The sequence below is a fragment of the Petaurus breviceps genome, unplaced genomic scaffold (genome assembly GCF_028583685.1).
Source record: "Petaurus breviceps papuanus isolate PSGF00001 unplaced genomic scaffold, PetGlider_PUasm1.0 164, whole genome shotgun sequence".
Lineage (NCBI taxonomy): Eukaryota > Metazoa > Chordata > Mammalia > Diprotodontia > Petauridae > Petaurus > Petaurus breviceps.
Window position 1 is genome coordinate 11552055 of NW_027185735.1, and position 12663 is coordinate 11564717.

The 12663-nt window shown below is 37.6% G+C and overlaps 1 protein-coding gene across 2 annotated transcripts; it reads left to right on the plus strand.

Moving 5' to 3' along the window:
* The first annotated feature begins 1505 nt into the window (after positions 1-1505).
* DMAC2L (distal membrane arm assembly component 2 like) lies at positions 1506-6105 on the plus strand. Of its 2 annotated transcripts, XM_069082326.1 has the most exons (6): positions 1603-1628; positions 2115-2203; positions 2769-2880; positions 3666-3874; positions 4281-4452; positions 5610-6105. In XM_069082326.1, exons 3-6 carry the CDS (start codon positions 2777-2779, stop codon positions 5722-5724), a joined length of 600 nt encoding a protein of 199 aa, XP_068938427.1. In that variant the 5' UTR covers positions 1603-1628; positions 2115-2203; positions 2769-2776; the 3' UTR covers positions 5725-6105. The 2 variants fall into 2 exon arrangements, with proteins under 2 accessions (XP_068938426.1, XP_068938427.1); XM_069082325.1 differs by lacking the exon at positions 2115-2203 and having other exon boundaries at positions 1506-1628.
* Positions 6106-12663: the final 6558 nt, after the last annotated feature.

Below are 12663 nucleotides of genomic sequence, written 5' to 3' on the forward strand. Positions count from 1 at the left end.
GCACAGTAAATGGAGCGCCAGCCCTGGAATAAGGAGGACATGAATTCAAATTCAGTCTCAGACACTTAACACAAAAACTAGCCATGGGACCTTGGACAAGTCACTTAACTCCAATTGCCCTACCTTCTCCCTTCCAAAAAGCAAAAAAAAAAAAAAAAGATACACATCTTACAAATGGTCATTCTAGGATCTGAACCCAGGACTAATAGTTAGGAAGAAGAGAGTCACACAGAGAGCATATAACACATGACAAATATTTATTTTGTTCTATTAACTGCTATTAGAGTGCAGAGGAGCTCATCAATGGCAGTTATCTGGAAAGGCATGAGAAAGGTAGAAATTCTGCTAAGCCTGAGAGATTAGCATGACTTTAAAGGAAGGATGAAAAAAAAGAGGCATGATGGTTAAACTATTGATGTTCTTTGGATAGTTCAGTCACATATTTGTCTAGAATAGACAAAATAACCTGTGGAAAGTAAGCAAAATAAAGGTCACTATTTTTCTTCTAAATATATTGATTTCAACTTTCAGAAGCAGCATAATTTTGTTACTGAAAGTTAGGAAGTAGTAGGAATAATATTTAGCATACTGTCTGGAACATAATAGGTGCTTAATAAATACTTCATTAGTGGATAATGATAATGTTATTGTTAAAAATTATTCAAACACTTGAGTGGTTGTACATATATTTATTTGTGTGTGTTATGTATATTATGTACACACACATATATGTAAATTAATGTGTGTATATACACTTCAGGAGCAGCTAGGTGGATAGAGCCCTGAGGCCTGCAGTCAGGAAGACCTGAATTCAAATCCAGCCTCAGAGACTTAATAGCTATGTGACCCTAAGCAAGTCACTTAACCTTGTTTGCCTCAGTTTCTTCATCTGTAAAATGAGATAGAGAAGGAAATGGAAAATCACTCCAAGTATTGTTGCCAAGAAAATCCCAAAAGGGGTCTGGAAGAATAGGACATGACTGAAAAACAAATAAGCAACAAAAATACATATTTTCTGTCTTTTACTCCCTAACCATACAAAACATTATACGTTTGCTTAAAATCATGACAGTGGTAGTTTCTAGACATGGAGGTTTCCTTTCATCTACAACACTGATTCTGACCTCTTCTTTTACAAATTACTAGCCTAGGCCCCGGAGGAAAAAAAAAAGCGGCATGCCCGAGATGACATCTGCGACCCCAGTACCCTCTGTATACAAGTCCAACACAATCCCCATTGTCTGGCATTTAAAGCCCTTCAAAACATGGTCCCAAATGGGCTTTAAGTTTCGTTACACTTTCCTTTTTTTCATGCACTCCTTAGAAACTTTTCTCAGGAACTCCGTTTTGGTCTCTGGCCTTTTGCACCGGGGGTGGTCCCCCACGTCTGGCATGCCCTTCCATTTCATCTTCCTCTTTTGCACCCCCTGAGTACCTTCCACATGAAAGCCTTTCCTCAGGACCCGGAGTGGGTGGTTACCTACCCCTATCAATTTTGTGTATACACTGTTCTCTGGCCAATCAGGCTGCACCTCCCCACCTCCCTCTAGAAGTCTGTCCCCGTTTGCCAATGGACAGCCGAGATTGACGCAGGCGCAGTAGGAGGAAAGGAAGCTCCCTCTGATCTTGTAAGTGACGACCCCCGGGCCTTGTGTTTATCTTTTACCAACCGTAGCACGAAAGACTTGACGGACTGACGTTAGCCCTTGACCTTCCCAATAAAAGTAGGGAGAAAAAAAGAAAGACACGGGAGGTGGGAGCTTTTAAGGGAAAAAAAAAAAAAGACAATGCCGCGGCCAAGGAAGCCCCCTGGCACGCCCCGGCCTCAGCAAGCGTCCGTCCCCCCTTGGCCCTCCCTTCCCCGCCAGTCTTCGCAGTGCGCATGAACAGTCTTGCTTTGTGGCTTTTGGAGAGGCCACGCTGTGGTTGGGCCGCTGTTTGTACCTTCTCTGTGCGGACATTAACGGGTTATTGGGTCAGACCGGGAGAGTTGACAGTCGTACCCACCTTAGAGAGATCTAGGCCAGTTTCCCCATTATATAAGTGGAATCGTGGCCCAGAAAGGAGACTCATATTAACAATAGCAATAATAATAAAAAATGTCCTTTTCTGAGGTTTGTCAAGCATTTCACCAGTGACCAATCAGAGCCTTCCTTCACCACACCCCTGCAAGGTAGATGTTGCAGGTGTCCCTACTTTACTGGTGAGAGATGTTATAGCCCTTCCTCTAATGACTGTATCTCCCTTTTATCCTTTTGCTGTATCTTGCTTTATATAGCCTGCTGATCCTGTGCTTCCTTTTATAACCTTGTTCTTGTCATTTTGTATAGTTTGTGATAGTTTTTATGTCTTTTTTTTTCATTTGTCCAAGAAGAAGAGAGTTTGTCCCTTTATCCAAAGGAACAAAAGTTTGTTAAAGGTTATACAAGTGGAGAATGAGCTCTGTCAAGTCCTACTACGCTGGAAAGGCTTTGAGTACAGGCCGGATGAGATTGTCTATCTGTCACCAAGAGATCAGACTAGACAACTTCAGGGATACTTATTCCCAGAAGTCTGTCTACCAAGAAATGATTTTTTTTCTACTACTTTTGAAAACTATCTACTGAGTCATGCAGGGGTTTGTATCTGTATTGTTGGAGAGAATAGCCATGTTGATGAAATTAGAAAATTATTAAAGTACTAAAATAAGCATGCAATATAGTTTATTGTACATATGTGACTGATAACTGGCAGGTGAACTAATAGGAGTACTTTTTTTGTGTGGCCAGATCTCACGATGCTATTTGGAAAATTTGCACAGCCATTACAAAGCTTAAAGAAATTTCCATGCTTCTGTCAAAACAGACACTTCTGGGGGTGGTTGAATGCAGTGTTTAACAAGTAAGTTACTTTAACTGAATAATCACAGGCATTGTGGCAGCTGAATGAATTCCCAAAAGTACTATTTCTTGAATAAGAATTTTCCACTGTAGTTTAAAGAATGCTATAAAGCTGTAGTCACTTTTGAAGAGAATAAAAGCAAAATAGTAATTTCCAGAGTTAACAGGTGAGGTGCTTAACAGATAAGAGTTCAGAGACTGATGAAACTGATCATTTTTTTTTGTTAGTATCCGATTTTTTAAAGTTACTGTTACCAAAATATGGAAGAGGAAAAAGTATCATGTGCATCTTGAAAAATTCCTGAATGAAGTTAGAAGAGGTGTTTTAGATTTTTTTAAAAATCAAATCTGGGGCGGCTAGGTGGCGCAGTGAGTAGTACAGCAGCCCTGGAGTCAGGAGGACCTGAGTTCAAATGTGGCCTCAGAAATTAATACTTACTAGCCTGTGTGATCTTGGGCAAGTCACTTAACCCCAATTGCCCTGCCTCCCCTCTCCAAAAAGCAAAAAAAAAAAAATCTAATCATCTCTGTCACTAGATTTATTTTTTGTTATATGATAAAAAGTTATATTCCCCTTTAGCAATATACTACACAGTACAATTCGCTTGAAAAATGAAAACACAGGAAGTTACCAGATAAGTATCATGCCCATTTCTTGAACATCACTTTCTTTGCTTAGCAATATTTAAATTTTTTTACTATTATGTTATTTTTAGATTTAAAATATAATGAAATCATAAATAATCATAGGAAGAATTAATCTTTTTGGTTTCCCACTTTTAACAGAGTAGATTATGAACGAATAAAGGCTGTTGGTCCAGACAGGGCAGCATCTGAATGGCTCTTGCGTTGTGGAGCTTTGGTACAATACCATGGTCAAGAAAAATGGCAGAAGGACTACAATAATCTTCCTACTGGCCCTTTAAACAAATACAGGATAAAAGCAATTGATGCCACTGACTCTTGTATCATGAACATTGGATTTGACTACCTGGGTAATCACTACATGATTTTATCAGAAGTGGTTGGAAATTTTTCAGATTTGCCAGTATCTGACTTTGTTTATAGATGATGTACTATAATTTATTGTTGATGTACTATAATTTATTTTTCCTTTTATTTGTTATTTAATTTTTAACAGAATTACAGAATGTTACCTTACCTCTTTACATGCCTTTGTCCTGTGGTATATCCACTTAAACATCAAAGTCTTTGGCATCTCTGCCAAACTTAAACCATTTGGAAACAGTGAAGACTGTAGAAATTAAGAAGTTAGGATAACTTGATCCACACAGCTTCAGTGTATTGACATTTCTTATACTCATAATGTGGGAGCAGAATGGCAATTTGCCTTTCATCAGGTTTCCGGATAGTTTATACTTATTGTATTCTTTTTTTCAGAGGGTCTAGAACATGTGGAAGAAATAAAGCTGTGCAAATGTCATTATATTGAAGATGAGTGTTTGCAGAGGCTGAGTCAATTAAAAAATTTACAGAAAAGCGTGTTACAGATGGAAATAATTTCCTGTGGGAATGTCACAGAAAAGGGCATTATTGCATTGCATGATCTGAGGTAGGTTGTCACATAAAATTGCAAGGATAAATGTAGTTTGATAATGAATAAAATGGTCAAAATTAAATACCATTGATGAGAAGAATGGGGTCATTGGATTTATAGCTAGAAGAAGAAAACTTACAGATCGTCTAGCCAAACCTTCACATTTTACAAATGAGGAAACTAGAACCAGAAATGTCGTCACATAAGTGGTAAGTGACAGTACTTCTGTTGATGAGTAGAGACCTTTGGTTCTCTGACTCGAGATTCATTGCTCTTTCCACTTTGCCAAAGTGGATTTGTTTTGTGGGTTCTTTATCATTTTGAGAAATATATAATTTAACAGCAGACTCCACTAATATACAGCATTTTCAGATAAATGATTATTTAAAATATGTTCTCTGTCTCTTTAAAATACAGAGGAATTAGGCATTTTAGACTGAAATTTATAAAATTCATAGCTGTACAGTAAAGAAATATTATAATTCAATAATACAGAACCTCTGATTAATACCTATGATTATGAAATGGATCTCCCAATAATCTCAGTATCAAACAAAGTGCTATTTAAAAGTACTGAGTTTTATGAAGTTGATAACAATCAATAAAGATATTGGGTTGTTCTTAACATTAGCTAAGGCTCCATGTTAAAAATAAGAAAATCTGAATTCCTGCCAGAATGTATATAATTTATTATTTTCTGGGTTAAGATTCTGTTTACATATTTTCTGTGCAAAGGAGTCGTTGAAATTGTCATATAATGCACAAGAAATTCTACCAAGTCCAGTTCAACTGACATTAACTAATAGGTTCTGTAGATACAAAGACAAAAAGGAAATATTCCCTGCCCTCAGAGAGCTGGTATTCTATTTGTATTCATTTGACAAGAGAAATTATCTCAACAGAAGTGTTGAGATTTTAAATGACCATGAATATGTTACTTCTCTTGTTAAATTTCATTTAAGTAAAAAAAATCTGTTAGATTAATTGGAAAATCATTCATTTTCTACAGGCAGGTCTTTTAGTAACATTAAAAATCCAGAAAACCACAGATTTGCGTTCTGAATATCATTTTCTCAAAACCAATATACCATTCCAAACAATTATTATTTGTATAAGAATAAATATTCAGGATGAGCCTATAATAATGTTCTTTTCTTATTCTGTGTTTACAGGAACCTTCAGTATTTGCTGTTACAAGACCTTCCGGGAATAACAAGCTTAGAAGACGTTAGTCAAATCTTTAAGAGATCTTTACCTTCTCTGCAGTTAAAATTAGACCTAAAGTAATAAAAACAAACACATTAATAGTAGTGTTTACTTCAGAAGTTCATTTGTAATCTATGAAAAGACTGAACAAAACCATATAAGGACTTGTATCTTTTTAAATTACTGCTTCTAAAGGGTAGAATTTGCAAGTTAGACACAGGTCATGAATAGAAGAACACTGATTCATTTTTATGGATTTTTAGTGTGGCAAAAGGGATGCCAAGTCTGTTGTATACAGAAATTCAAAACACTCAGTAAGGTTATTGATTTTTAAAATGAGAGTTTATGTACATAAAATGATTTTATTTGAGAAAAGTACAAAACAACACTTACATACTAATATATTTCTGAAAGAAGCTATAAAGTTGTTCATAATGCTATTAAAAATATAGCTGCTCCTTATTTTGCATTTCAATCATTTGAACTTCGTTGTAAATTCCACACTTAGAAGATTTTAAAGCAGTACTGTAAATTTCTTCAAGCAATTGAATAATGTACAGTCTGCTGTTTTTCTTAGCATGCATTTTATACTGCATACATCAAATCATTCTCATCATGGTCATTTGTATGGGGTTTTTCATGCTTTACTGACTTCTGCTTTTTGTTCCCCCCACGCTTTTAGAATATGAATAATCATCTATTTATTGTAAATAGGGTTTTCTCTAAGAAATATTTACAAGAGTAACAAATGTCCAAATAGCTCAAAATAAGGAAAAAGATAAATGTCATGAAGATTAAAGATGGTAAGAGTAACATTCTATTAAGTTTTCTGTCAATGCAGAATTACATTTATATGTAGGAAATTTTAGTATGTTGGTTAGAAATCTTTTGCTCTTGGCCACTCTTCCCTTTTAATCTGAGCTGCTATTTAGGATGTCCAAAAGGAGAATTTGACCCTAACAATTCAATAATAGATCTAGAAAACAAGAGTGAAGAATGATTATCTATACTAAGCAAATGAGAATGTTTTTTAAACAAGTAATTAACTTCAGTGTTTTGTTGTAGTTTGCTTGGAGTATCTAATTTTGTATTTAGTTACAGTGTTAGTTTTATTTAACTTGTATAGTATCTTTATTTTTTTGCACTGTAATATATATGGAATACTTTAAAACTATAGACTTTAATGTTAGCCTTGCTTTAAAAATACCATGATTCAAGAGAGAAACTGGAGAAATATGTTCTAGCAGTGTTAAAAAAAAAAACCCTTTTGGATTAAATATTGCCTAGTTCATAGTATATCAATAGATATTTATTAAGCACATGCTGGACATATAAAGACAAATGTAAAATAGTCCCTGTCCTCAAGAACTAGCATTCTTTTGATGAAGGAAACATGAATCTAAGTAACTAGATAGATAGAATGCTGGACCTAGACTTAGGACTGAATTTAGATCCAACCTCAGACACTTTCTGTAACCTTTACCCACATGCCTTGGTTTCCTCATATTTAAAATGGGAATAATAATAGTACCTACCTCACAAAGTCACTGTGAGGATAAAATGCAAAGCACTTTGCAAATCTTAAAGCACTATATAAATATCTATAGCTGTTATAAATAAATATAACCAGTAGGTGTTGCTATGAGACAAAGTTTGGTTGAGCACTAGCTCTTTTTTTTTTTTTAACTGTTTTAACAGGAGAAGGGAATAACTAATTCTTTCCAGACCTTGCCCAGGAGAAGGGAGCTTTGCTTGAGGCTGCTGTGGCTTAAAACATCAGGTTCTGAAGACCAAATTGGTCATAGGCTACCAGTCTTTGTGATTTTAGGACATGCTAGGTTAAGATCCTGAATAAATATCACTATGAGATCCTCTCACTGTTCACTGAACCCTCAGGTGAAGACAAACCCTAACATTTTAGACAGCGATTCAGTTTCTAACTTGGTCAAATAATGTGTGTTTCTCACCAACCACTAGACATTTGCCCTTTCCCAAGATACATTAAACATATAGACATGCCGTATAAAGCAATTATAATTGGCCATGGATTTTTTTCATGTAAAACAAAATCAGGAAATAGAAATGACTTAAAGAAATAGCAGGAAAAGGCATAAAAGTACCAAGCATCAGGTATCTGATAGAGAAAGTTCAAGAATGTAAAACCTTTTGCAGCATTGACTCATTTCTTAAAAGGGTAAGTAAATTCAGCATCTTCCTGTGACTCCGAGTCCCAGAGCTCACACCTCAAGATGGCTGCAGGGACTGGACTTCACTGCCATGCCCTCGCTGCTATTGCTAGGATACTCTTTTTCTCTCTCTGCTTGTGTAAGACAGATGACTTAAAAACTCCCAGAATTACTGATGTCCACCCCTGGCTTTACTACTAGCTCCACACTTGTCCCATACCAGTCCCTATAACTTAGAGGGTCAGATCAAAGAGAATACTATCATTTGGGTACTATGAATTCCAGGATTCCCGGTTAGGATTTCAGAACTTTTTTCTCCACCCATGGAGAAATCTCTTTGAAACTCAGTTTCATTCCTTCAGAGTTTTTCAGTCCATTGCAAAATTAGCTGCTATGTTTGAATTATATAGCACATCATCAAAATATATATTGATAGTATAACAAAGCTGAAGCCTTGCATCCCAGGCAGTGTCACCTGAGAGAACCATTCTCCACAGCAAATATATAGGGGTTGTCCCAACAGTCTTAGAGCAGCTTTTAACTATTCAAGCCTATATATTTGGGGTTTTTTTGTTAGTTTTTTTGTTGGTTTTTTGCGTTTTGGACTGGGGGAGGGGGAGGCAGGGCATTTGGGGTTAAGTGACTTGCCCAAGGTCACATGGCTAGTACGTGTTAAGTGTCTGAGGCCAGATTTGAACTCAGGTCTTCCTGACACCAGAGCCAGTGCTCTATTCACTGTGCCACCTAGCCACCCCAAAGCCTATATAGTTGTTAATATATATATATATATACACACACACACACACATATATATATGTATATGTATATATATATATATATATATATATATATATATTTGCTGTTGAAGCTTAAAGCTTCACTAAGACTTCCAGGACACCACACACCACATATAAGGAATACATGCACTAAATAGAGCACATGCAAAGCATTACTTGGCAGCCTGCTTCAAGGACTACACACTTCAATTATATGGAAAATATTACATGCATAGCCACATAACAAAACAGTAAGGTAAAAGTAACAATAGCAACTATATCTACAAAATAACCATTCAAAAACAGTAAAACTATATGCAAACAGCAAGAGTATGCTTAGACAAAAGTAGCTACAAGTAAATAAATAAAAAAATAAATCAAGCTGCTTAAACATGTAGCAATGCACATATTCTGTAATGAATATGCACTTATATGCAAGGCACACATTACATGAGTCAATATTAGCATTGCCGCCTGGATTCCTAAGTAATCATTTCACTAGTTTCCCTTGGGATAACATGTTACTGGTCACTGGTCAAATAGTCCTAGATCTGCAACCTGTGATCCGGCTGGGACTGTAGGATTGTGGGGTAATCATAATCTTTGTCAAAAATTGTAGACCTTTCTAACCAATCCAGGAATTGTAGAGGGCCCAGTCTGGCTTGCAGTACTGTTAGACTCTGTGGAGTGGGTCTGAATTCTAAGAATCTCTACTGTCAGAATATTAGGCATAAAAGGTATTGCTTTTGTGCTCTGTTCTCTCCCATCCACTTGAACTAATTATTGAGATGCAATCTTTTTTGATTGAAATAACTTTCTGAGCCATTGTCTAGATCAGGTAGTCTACATGACTGGCAGGGGATTTCTTTTGCTTAGTGTCCACTAAGGTAAACACTGATTTCAATCTACTCACTAGGTAGTCCAAATACCTTAACTGCTGATAAAACTGGGTGTAATGAGATTGCCTTACAGGACAGGGTCACTGGGTCTATCTTTCAAGCAGGCAAGTTAATGTCTACAGTTAGGCATGAATATCTTTCCATTGTGCTGCTAATGGATGAGCCTCAATAAATACAAAGATTTTTGAGCAAAATGCCATCACCTTGTTGAAGGTCTCTTAATTGCCAAATACAGTTCTTTTTTCTTCAATTCTTAATCTTAAGCTCTTTGCAGCCTTTGACACTGTTCACCCTTTTCTCCTTGATTACTCTTTTTAGGTTTTCAAACTATATACAGAAAAAAATTGGACATAATTAACAGAGGGAGAGCTTTGGCATTAGGGGAACCAGGAAATGCATCTCAAAGAAGGTAAGATTTTAGCTGGGATTTAAAGGAAACCAGGGAAGCCAAGAGGCTGAGATAAAGAAGGAAAGAATTTCAGGCATAGGGAATAGCCAATAAAAATACATGGAATGGGGAAATGGTAGGTCTTGTTCAAGGATCAGCAATGAGGCTAATGGTGGAAGACAATACACAAAAGGAAGCTGAAAAGGGAGGAGTAGGTGGCACCCAAGGGTGCTCTGCCTAACAGTATGATATTGGTTTAGTTGAAACTAAGCAGAGCAGCTGATAAAAATGAAGTTAGCTTGAAAGTTCTGAATGGTCCCTCTAAAAAAGGAAATGTTGGGCCTTCTCCAAAGGGTATGATCATCTTTGCTTATGCCTGAGGTGGGGTAAAGGAGTAAACCATGTGAAATAATTAGGTTGGGGAATTAGGAGGTAAGAGTGTTTGAGGGAGTATCAGTATGCATGTTCAAGCACCCTAGTTTAAGGGCAGGAGTTGGGGATGGGAGAAAAATTAAGCCAGTCCCTGAATTCATTGAAGAAAGAAGGGGAGTGTCCTGGAAGTTAGGAGGCTACTGGAATTTTGATTGGGTTGTAGATAAGGGGAAGGAAAGGCAATGTAAATATTTATGTAGTAGCTGCTATATGTCCAGCACTGTGCTAAGTGATTTTTATATATATGCCATCTGATCTTACAACAACCCTAGGAGATAAGTGCTATTATTATCTCTAATAGTTGAGGGAACTGAGACAAACAGAAGTTAAATGAAGTGTTGAGTGTCACATAGCTAGAAAATATCTGAGGCCAGGTTTGAACTCAGTTTTTTCCCAATTGTAGACACAGAGCTCTACCCATTGTGCACACCAGTTGAGCTCTACTCAGTACAGTTTGAGTGAACCTAAAGAGAAATTACTGAGCAATGGTGGTCCAGGACAGTGTCATGGGGGAACAAGGAAAAATCCAACTTCCCCACCTCAACTGGTGAGTTGGGAGGAATAAGTGAAAGTAAACTAGAAGAAGAAAGATTGACCAAGGAAGCTATCTCATCGGGAGAGAGCCAAGCCTCAGTGAGAGACAGATTGAAGAAATGAAAAAGGAAAATATTTAAAATGAAAGCAAGTTTGTTACCTGTAGAGCATCATTTCAGAAATGGGATATGGAAAGGAGGAGGAAGAAGTTGGATTGAGGGGAAAAAGAATAAAAGATAAGGTAGTGGAGGACAAAGAAAGGAATTCAAATGATGACCTTTTATATGCCAATATAGTGGCATAATTCTGAACCACAAAATATAACAGATTCTCCACATGGAAGACAGAACCAAAACATTTAATCAAACACCAGAATGCTGAATGCCAACACAAGAAAGCCAATTTCATCATAGAAACAAAGAAATCTATACATGCTAACAATGCAGTGTGGCACCACCATCCCCAAGCCTTCCCTCTGCTAGGGCCTTCCCATAAACAAATATTCTCTCACGGCTCAATGCCTGCTTCCTCTCTCTCCCTCTGCTCTAACTGCTCTGACCAACTTTCTCTGGGCTCTGCTTCACCCATTCAACAGGCTCCTTCCACCACAGACTCATGTGTCTCAGCCTTCCATGTGACTCACAGGTCACATGGGCCTATTAATGGATGGGAAAGATCTTCCCATTAAGCAAAAATACATTAACAATACACCAAGGAGGAGGGAGGGATTTGGAATTACTAGGATGGGAAAGATGTGGCTGAGTGAAGAATGTTCATCAGTGAGGAATGAATTCAGGTATGTTATGAACATCCTAGGGGTTTGATGCAGAGGCCTCAGGGTGGAGTTCTCTAAGGACCTTAGGCAAATCAGGTGAGGAAACAGCAGACCAGGCAGGAGACTTTGCAAGATAGAATGGAATTTCTCCTCTTACCCTAAAGGCAGGTGACTAGTGGGTGATGGAATATCATTTATTTTCTATTCCTCCCACCTACTGTCCAATTTCAAAGAAACCATCCTTAACAAATATGCAATCAAGCAAAACAATTTCCCTCATTAGCCACATCTAAAAATATATTGAATCCATTTATCTTGCAAAGATTTATCTTTGCAAGAATATCATCTATCTAGGGTGGCTAGGTGGTGCAGTGAATAGAACACCAGCCCTGGAGTCAGGAGGACCTGAGTTCAAATCCGGCCTCAGACACTTAACACAAAAACTAGCCATGTGACCTTGGGCAAGTCACGTAACCCCAATTGCCCTAAAAAAAAAATAATAATAATATTCTCTATCCTCTGAACTCAGAGCGATAAGTAGGAATTCTTACTCCCAGACAAAATTTAGTTGATGCAAGTGATGGGTGACCACATAGGAGCCAGTTAGTCAGGAAGCATTTATTAAGTGCCTATTATGTGCCAGAAACTGTGCTAAACTCTGGGGATGTCAAGAAAAGCAAAAAATGATCTCTGCCTTCAAGGAGTTCACCTCCTAATTGTGGAGAAACATGCGGGCGCGGCGCGGCGTGCACCCAGTGGGCCGGAGGCAGTGCAGGAAGGGAAGGCGGTAACAGCTAAGTGAGTTCGGAAAGGTCTCCTGCTGAAGGTGAGACTTGGAGGAATTATCAAACCAGGGAAGGAACGGAACAAATAGAAACTGAAAGGGAGAACGTTCCTCAAAAGATGGGAGATTGAGAGTCATGTTAAAAGAACAGCAAGTCGGGGCGGCCAGGTGGCTCAGCAAGTAAGAGCGCCGGCTCCAGTGTCGGGATGACCTGGGGATCGAATCCAGGCTCAGATACTCAGCACC

Excerpts from the sequence above, each read along its gene's own strand:
- DMAC2L (XM_069082325.1), top strand. The coding sequence starts at position 2,777 with ATGCTATTTGGAAAATTTGCACAGCCATTACAAAGCTTAAAGAAATTT. Across the intron at positions 3,875-4,280 it reads CATTGGATTTGACTACCTGG|AGGGTCTAGAACATGTGGAA; the intron begins GTAATCACTACA and ends TCTTTTTTTCAG. Across the intron at positions 4,453-5,609 it reads ATTGCATTGCATGATCTGAG|GAACCTTCAGTATTTGCTGT; the intron begins GTAGGTTGTCAC and ends CTGTGTTTACAG.